At 43.1% G+C, this 9,165-nt stretch overlaps 1 protein-coding gene across 1 annotated transcript; it reads left to right on the top strand.

Annotated features, from left to right (window-relative positions):
* The first annotated feature begins 1,431 nt into the window (after positions 1-1,431).
* On the top strand, positions 1,432-5,996 carry LOC145816076 (protein FAR1-RELATED SEQUENCE 5-like). Its single transcript, XM_082912315.1, has 3 exons — positions 1,432-1,709; positions 1,986-2,752; positions 5,959-5,996. Exons 1-3 carry the CDS (start codon positions 1,705-1,707, stop codon positions 5,994-5,996), a joined length of 810 nt encoding a protein of 269 aa, XP_082768441.1. The 5' UTR covers positions 1,432-1,704.
* The last annotated feature ends 3,169 nt before the right edge of the window (positions 5,997-9,165 follow it).

Raw genomic sequence — 9,165 nt, 5'->3', positions numbered from 1 at the left:
TGACCATACACCTGGACGGGTGAGAGGAAAAGGTAACGGTGAGAAAGGAGGGCTCCGGCGATAGTGAACACAACTAGCGCACGAATAAACCACAAACTTCCCACAGACGACGCCAACTGATAATGCAGTCCGTCCTGGGTGGATGGGTCGGGCTGGTCCAAGCTCTTCAAGTTCCGATTCAGGCAAATGATTCCACCAGATGACCTGCAAGCAAGTCCAAAGGGGAACGGGGTAGTCCCCCAGTGAACCCTCCGGCGAACGAATCAATAGAAGAAGAAGGAAATATATATATAGAGAGAGAGCGAGAGATAGGAAAGCTTAACCTTCTTCTTGTCTTTCACCTTTGCTTATATCCTTTGGTGATCATTTCACTGTCTCTTGTGACGTGCCCCGTTCCGCCGAAAGCCTGTGCCGTAGCTTACCTTGTTCAGGGTGAGGGGGCTCTGTTCCGACGGGGGGTGTTGTCGTAATAAATGCTGTGATGGGCTGCATTAATGGTGATATGTTGTGGCAATAACTCTGCAGATCTTTGTCTGCTGATGTGGCCTGTGTTTCACCTGCCATGTGCCCGAATGCCATTGGCCCTCCATGTCCAGGTGGCCTCCAGCTGTCCTGGGTTTTGCCAACCGGGTTATGCTATGGGTCCCAAGCGATAGGTTTGGGGTTGTTTGCTGTGGGCCGTAAGCCTTGTGGGCCTATCCATGTCAAGATCAATTTAAATTCATTTTTTTTTATGAAGAGTCAATATGGAAAAAAATTTACATAATAAACCATTTGAGTCGTTAAACTGAGACTTAACCAGACATATCCGAATTTTTCTTTTAACGGTTAGGAATTTAGTTCCCACACAACAACAACAACAACAACAATAATAATAATGATAAATTAATAATAATAATAGTAATAATAATAATAATGATAGCTAAAATAATAGTGGTGATCACGACATGATAGTTTCATTTTTGGGAACCTAAACATGGAATTAAAAAAAATGTTATGGATCTTAAATAATTTATTAAATTTTTTATCAAACCTCTCATGTGGGTATGAGATCCACAAAACTCACATGTGTATGAATTCCATGCTCATGTAAAAGATTTTGTAAAAAAATTAATAAATTATTTAAAATCCCTAACATAACTCATGAAATAAAGCTCTTAACTATTCCATTGTTGATGATTGGCATTCATGGCGGGGTCCAACCAAGGCCAAGTTTCCTGGTGGGTTCACCTCAGTTTTTCATATTCATTTTTCTTAGGTTGAAGCTTATTACAAATGTTGTTTTATTTATTTATTTATTTATTTATTTACTTTTCGGGTCATGCTTAAGTGTGCAACCCCCTTAAGGTTGCACACCATATGCAACCCAATTGTTAGCCGTTAGATTACAATAATTGATCAAGACTATTGAATTGTTTAATCGTGAAAAAGTTGAAACCGGGGCAACCGGTTAATGCTTGTATTTGCATGATTGCATCCCACTCACTCTCTGTATTTCGTCTCTATCTCTCTCTGTTCTCCTCTCTGTGTAAGGTTGAGTCAGTGTAACCGTTGATTTCCATTAACAGGGAGAAGCCCCTGTTGGGTTCGTTCCATTGACGAAGCTCTGTAGGGAACAGTATAACGGGCGATTTCCAACAACAACGTAACTAGAAGGCTGTGTTGGTTCCATTGCTGAAGTGAAGCCCTTCTCTCGAACTAGATATGAGGTATGGAGCTGTGTCCCTCTCTCTGTCTCCCTCTCTGTCTCTCTGGCCCGTTTACTTCAGCTATTTTCCCTCAACTAAACCCCCATCCTAACTTCAACCGCTCTACGCTTCGCTCCAACGGAAACCCCTCCATTGGCAGCTAACCTTTCTCTTTCTGTTTCTCAAGCGAGTGTTTGTGTTTGCACAAACAGGTAACCCGTGTGAAAATGTCATGTTTGTGTTTGTGTTAACAATTTTCGGTCATCAAGTAATTGTTGGTAGTAATGTCATGTGCAGTATGGCCCCAGCGGAAGTTAAAAGGGAAGGTGATGATTATGACATTCCAAATGAAGCAGATGACATCCGTTTGATGAATGAAAGTCGGGCAGAACCTGATCATGGTTGCGAAGCTGGTCCGAGCAATGAAGAAGCAACCAACATGAACGTTGAAGATGGCGGAGCCGATGTGAAAAAAGAAATGGTTGACGATGCTCATCGCAATGACATGGTTGGTGATGTTGAACGTGCTATTCTGGAACAGAAATTTGATTCGGTCGAAGATGGAGAAGATTTCTACAATGCGTATGCTAAAGCCAAGGGATTTAGTATACGAAAATCCAGATTTAACACAAATAAAGAGGGAAAGGTCGTTAGTAGGCTGTGGTTGTGTTCAAGGGAAGGTCAGAGATTACCAAAATACTTGGACCGTGTTGCTGAGAAGAGTAGAGCTCCCAAGGCACTAACAAGAGTAGGTTCCAAAGCCCAATTTCGCATACGGTACGATGCGGATGCTGGTGAAGGGGGAAAGTATGTTGTGACTCACTTCGTCGCAGACCACAACCATGAATTGGCGGAACAACACTGTGTGATGTATCTGAGGTCACATCGCAGTTTAAACAGCGGTGACAAAGCTCAAGCAATGGCTATGCGCAATGTCGGTGTGAAGACTAGCCAAATCATGGACTATATGGTAAATCAGTCCGGGTCTTATGAGAATGTTGGTTTCATCCGCACGGATCTGCACAACTATATTCAAGCCGAACGTAGAGCAGAAGTTGAGGATGGTGATGCGCAGGGTGCGTTGGTTTACCTATGCGCAAAACTTGATGTTGATGCACGTTTTTTTTACAAGTATGATGTGTGTAACGATAACAAGTTACAAAATCTGTTCTGGGCAGATTCGAAATCGCGGGCCGACTACGCAAAGTTTGGTGATGTGTTGATATTTGACTCAACTTACAGAACCAATGCATACAAGAAACCGTTTGTCATGTTGGCTGGTGTGACTAGCCACTTTAGGACCACGATATTTGCATATGTTTTGCTAGCTAATGAGACAATTGAGACATACGCATGGGTTTTGGAAACATTTATGGAGGCGATGGGCAATAAAGCACCTGTGTCCGTACTGACAGATGGGGATAAGTCGATGCGAGAGGTAATCAGAAGAGTATTTCCAGATGCAAGACATCGATTATGTAATTGGCATCTTGGGAAAAATGTTGTTTCAAATGTTCACATAAGTGGCTTTGCACATGCTTTCAAGCAGTGCATGGACATGGAAACGGATGAGACAAAGTTTGAGCATGGCTGGACGACAATGGTCGAAGAATTTGGACTTCAAACCAACAGTTGGGTGTTGGAGACATATGAGAAGCGTCATATGCGGGCTGAGGCATATATGCATGGACATTTCTTTGCTGGGATGAAGAGCACTCAGCGCTCGGAGTGTATGAATGCTTATTTCAATCCCTTCCTCCAACACAAATTGAAGCTATATGAATTTGTTAGGCACTATGATCGGGCTCTTGCAAGGATAAGGTATAACGAGGCTGGAGATGATGCTGAAACAAATAACACTTTTCCGGTATTGATTACTCCATTGCGAGATATAGAGAGACATGGAGCTGAGCTATTCACCCGAAATATATTTAGAATGTTCCGGGATGAAATCTTAGAAGAGGGGAAGTTGAATGTGAAGGATGTGTTCCCTTTGCCGGATGGTCAGAAATGCTACTATATTCATAAGTACAGAGTGAAGGACAGATCATGGATAGTAACACACAGTCCAATGGATGCTGCAATGAGATGTTCTTGCATGAAGTTTGAGTCGTTGGGGCTACCTTGCTGCCACATGATATGTGTTATGAAAGCTGAAAATTTAACGCAAATTCCCCCAACTTGTGTGCTGCATAGATGGACAAGGGCTGCAAGCAAGGATGGCCAGCAATGGCCTCAACCCTCAATTGATAGCATTACAACACAGACGGCCCGGTATGGGATATTGTGTTCTTCCTACAACGAAATGTGTTTCTATGCCTCGCAATCAACGGAAGGTTTCAAGGATGCTAGGGATGCATGTCTTCCGATGACGAGCCGGATGAAGGAGTTATATGAGAGGAATTTGAACGGTGGGAATGGAGACAAAGGGAAACATTCATTCCGTCGACAATTTGGAGTAGAAGATCCTGATGTTGTGAAGACAAAAGGGAACCCAGGACGGGCCTCGTCCAACTGTCGAAGACCAAGAAAATGTGGGAATTGCAAATGCATTGGGCACACAAAGTGAACGTGTCCTAAGGTTCGGTTTAGCCGAACAGTGGGTAATAACTCAGATGCAGATACACCCCACATAACTGACCGTGAGTACAATGCGGAGTCATTGCCCGTTCGCTGCAAAACTGGGTTGGTGGATCCAAGTACACCGCACATTAAGCAACGGCGACTATTTTTTGATGTTTCTCCTGATTCCAAGCAGCCTGTGGGCCAATACGGTAGTGTTGAAGCAGCAGTGTGGAAAAATGATTCGAACACAATTGATGAGGTGAATCAGGTAATTGTATAATTTGTATGATTTACTTATTCCCTTAGCTATTGAAAACACATGGAAATAATGTATGTAGTTTTCATTTTGCACGGATTGCTGTACGTAACGTGTAAATAATTGGTTATGTACAATGCCAGGAAATGGCACAACGTTACTTATGTACAAGGCCACGAGTTGTAAATTTCCCATATTGTTTAGAGTGATGTTGTCATTTGTGTTTGCAGTGACTTGTCATTTTCAAAACTAACTGAAGGTGAGGTGAGATATATATGGGTTGTCTGTGTGTTGTTTTGGGTGGGGAATTGGCTTATGTCTGTATTCCAAGATTCCTATTGCGGGTTGCTTGTTTCTGTTCCATATTTGGTTGGATCTAACTGAAGGGTTTTTTGCGGTGTGGTTTATCAACTAACGATGTGTTTCGCTTCGTATTGATTTGTTATGATTTGTGTCCGTAAATTAGTATTATATTTCGAGTAAAATACGAATTTTGTCCAAGTGGGTTTGCAAAATTACATACCAGCACATGCATTTTGTATATAATCCAAGTGGCAGTTAATTTTGGGTGTTACTTGGAGAAAGTAACCCAACGAACTCGTTACTTTATCTCCATGCCGATCGGTATATGAATTACGAGTTACGAACAGGAGTTGTGAAATTATTTAATGTTTACTATGGGTTTATTGTTAGTAAAATTATGGTGGGCCTATATGGACAGCAACGAAGCAGTAATTTAAAGTTGACAAGTTCAAGAAGAAAATCAAGCAATTGTGGTATTGGTTCAAATGCCTGAAATGGATGAAGACTTCTTTCGATGAAGTGATGGTAACAAAGTAGAAAGTAACGAAGTAGAAAGTAGAAAGTAGAAAGTAAGTTGTTGTGTTGTTGTGTTGTTTGTAACAAAGTAGAAAGTAGAAGGGAAAAAACTACACAGAAGTTACAATGTAGAAAGTAAGTTGCCACCTGTCGAAGTGCATATAATTGAAGTTACCACCTGTGCCCAGGTCCTTTTAGCCTTTCCTCGACAGATACAGACTCCCAATTCGTTCATGTTTCCTCTTGGAGGGTGGCCACTAAATCCATGAGCACTGCCAGTAACTGCTCCAGCGTGTAAGTCAGGTGGCATGCAAGATTCAATGTTAGTTGAATGGAGCAGCTGTTGGGAGGATGTGGGAAAAATAGGTGCAAAGAGGAATTTTTAATCTAATATCCAATCAGAATGTAGGTGAAAATATGAGTGAACTTTTTTTTTAAAAAAAGTAGTTCTCATTTTTTTGATTATAAACCCGAGATGTATATTTTGTTTTTGATATAAATAAGTTGTGTATTTTCGTTACGTAAAATGTAGGACAACAATTGTGTTTAAGTCATTACAATACAGAAAAAGGTTATTTCAAACATATTTTCAAGTTTACCGACATTGAATATATTTTGATTAAATTACAGGGAAAATTCAAAATTTGGCAGAGTTTGATGATTCATAGTCAGGGGCAGTAACTGTGAGTGGCCAAGTGTTGCGGTTCATTGACCCAGTTTGCAAGGACTGTGGTTGTGTTTAGTGGACAATATTCTGTCGATTTTTGTCTCATAATGATGAGGGACATGCCCCACAATGGTGAAAAGGAAGGTCGACAGGGAAGAGTCAATATTTGGCAGAGTGGACTTGAAGATTCGAAGTCGGGGCAGTTACAGTGGCAGTTATGGTGTAGACGTGTGGGATCATGCAATGATGGGCCACAAAAACAGTATACGGATATCAATACTAAACCTCCACTTCTCTCTGTCGAGCTCCCTTTTCTTGTGTTTATTTCATGGCCACCAACTGTTTTAAACTTCTGTCGACAGAGCAAGGCTCCTGCTTTGTCTCATGCTTCCTCCTGAAAGTGTGCCTGCTAACTCCGTGACTGGTGGTAAAAACTTCCCCTATCACTTCTAGGTGACCCACATGCAGAGAGCCCACTTTCAGGTCGTGGACATTCCTTCAGACTTGGCCACATGCCCTCGATTAAGTGGACCATCTGTCGACAGAGACTGGCAAAACTTGGTGCAAACAATGGCCCCCATGTTCAAGTTAAATATTGCGGAAGTGATTGAGACCCCCCCAATCACCACCCCCCCCCACACACACACGTGGGGGCTGCTGTTTGGAGAAGGAAAAAAAATAAGAAATTGAAAAAAAAAAAAAAAAGTGGCCAATCAGAGAGAGAGGGGGTCATGGGGGTCCAAGTCATATGATATTTAACTTCAACGAGGGGGCCATTGTTTGGGCCCAAAACAAACATAAAGTACAGCCCAATATAAGAGCTTTTAAATATACTGGCCCCATCATAAGCTATAAAAGACCCACCCTTTCAACTTCAAACCACTTCATTTCCCTCCGATTCGAACTCCCCAGACTGTACTCCTTCTTCTCAACCATTGCCGTTCAAAACCAGAGCACCACAAAACCCTAAGCCATGGCACCGAAAAAATCTCAACCATCTCCAGCTGAGGAGAACAATGAAGACCTACTCCGCTTCCCGGACCCTATCAGAGCACTTATCGCTCCTCTAAAATTTGCTGCAACCCTATTGCCCAGCCCAAGCTCTGTCGCTAAGGCTACTCTAGGCCCTACCTTCGCGTCTTACTTCCCAGACGAGCTAGCTCCATACTATCCCCTTGGTAATGGTGAGAACCTTCTTCTCAACCAAGCTGGACTGAAGTGGACTAACTGGAATGTCAGCAAAAACCCACTCAGAGGGTGGAGGTCACCAGACTCTGATTGGCGAAGCTGGGCCAGGAGAATTGAAGGTCACGACGCCGAAGTATGGAAGCACCAGGGCATTGCTGAAGCAATTAGACTGTCGACTAAAATTTATGACGTGGAGAAAGGGCTGATTGCTGCTGCTGCATGCTTTTGGTCGCAGTCTAGTAACTCCCTACTCCTCAATTTTGGTATGATTTCCCCTACCATCTTAGATGTAGCTCACTTGACTGGTCTGCCAATCTTGGGCAATCCAATTCATGCTCTCCTTGAGCCTCAAAAAGTGACATTTACTTTAAACACTGACATGTGCTATACAGATTTTGCCAAAAAATACCAAGGCAAGCGTGGTTCCCCTGTCGATGACAAAGAAAGAACTGCTTTTTACTTACTTTGGCTTTGTGAGTTTCTTTTTTGTGTCCCTGGGCACAAGATCACGAAAGAATACCTCCCCCTTGCCTTGTGTATGCAAGGCGGCCAACTTATGGCTTTAGCCCCTTATCTTCTTGCCACCCTTTACAAGGCCCTATTTTCCTTTGTCGACAAGAAGATTTCTGGCAACTGTGGTGGCCCCTTCTGGCTCTTCCAGGCCTGGTTGTATGCCTATTTCCCTGAGGCACGACCCCCACCACCTAACACCTTAAAACCTGTTTGCCACTCCTATGCTGAGCAACTGCTCACTTATAACAGCCATTCAAAACTCACTTTCACAAATCATCTTACCATGTTTTACAACCTTCCTTCGCAGAGACCTTCCAACCTGTACATGCCATTTCAAAACTTTGAATTCTCCTCCAGTAGACTTCGCTTCCTCTTCACAGACCCTTCTGATTTACACAATGAGCAAGTCCAAGAACAAAATGAGAGTTGGAGACACATTCTCACCTGTAGACATGTCTTGGTTGGCTGTTCCATATCCTCCGCCAAGCTATCCAGCTGCAGTTTTGAGACATACTGTCCCAATCAATGGTCCAGGCAATTTGGTCTTTCCCAGGCTATCCCTTATCCTTATTTCCACCCAACCATCCATGAGGAGATTGGGTCCAGAATCCACTTGAAAGATCCTACACAAGCTGAATCCATTCTGACAGAGAACACCAAACTTTTCCAAGATTTTGGCCCCTTCTTCTTCAAACCTGCTTCGGACTGCTCGGCTGCTTTTGACCATTGGTAGGGACTTATGACTGCCATTATTTTCTGTAAGCCACTTGAAAGCTGCCTTAACGATACTTGTATTCATATTCAGGGCCGCATATCCTCGCCTTCCAAGCTTAAGGCTACAGGTATCCTTCCTTCATATACTTCATATCCCTGACTGTGTCATGTAATTTGTTTTGTTTTTTTCTCTACAACACTAACTTGTTTAACCCTTGACAGCCAAAATTGTGCCTGCTGCTAAACCATTGGTTAGGGACCAACGTAAAGGCAAGGATCTAATGGATGCAACTACTCAGACAAACACCCCCTCAGTTCCGAAATTAATGGCAGACTCTTTCGCAGCCGCGCAGACACAAGCACAGAGAGGAGCTACCACCCGTACCCCTGCTGAGACAGAGGTCACGGCGAAGAAGAGAGAAGAGCCTTCCACTGCTCCTGCTCTAAGCACAGACCTAAGTGAGTGGGATATCCCTCTCAGCCAAATGGTTGGCGAAACAACATCAAATCCTTCAGGGCAGCTCTACCAAGTAAGCCTTCACTTTACATATTTACAGCATCTGAATTTGCATTCACGCCCGACTGATCACTTACTTTTGTGCAAAGAAAAAGAAGGAGATTACTCCTTGCTGCTGCTGATGATGACGATGCTTCCACTTCTCCTCAACACATTCATCAAATTCCCAGTCCAATCAGTAATGTTGCCACAGAACCCACTGTACAACCAACTCCACCACCACCTGAAGCATCGCAAC

Source organism: Camellia sinensis, unplaced genomic scaffold (genome assembly GCF_055761805.1).
Source record: "Camellia sinensis isolate YWXY unplaced genomic scaffold, ASM5576180v1 Unanchor3, whole genome shotgun sequence".
NCBI classification, from domain to species: Eukaryota; Viridiplantae; Streptophyta; class Magnoliopsida; order Ericales; family Theaceae; genus Camellia; species Camellia sinensis.
Note: the sequence above shows the minus strand (reverse complement) of the source record. Positions and strands in the feature narration are given on the sequence as shown.

Excerpts from the sequence above, each read along its gene's own strand:
- LOC145816076 (XM_082912315.1), top strand. Across the intron at positions 2,753-5,958 it reads TAGAGCAGAAGTTGAGGATG|GGAAAATTCAAAATTTGGCA; the intron begins GTGATGCGCAGG and ends ATTAAATTACAG.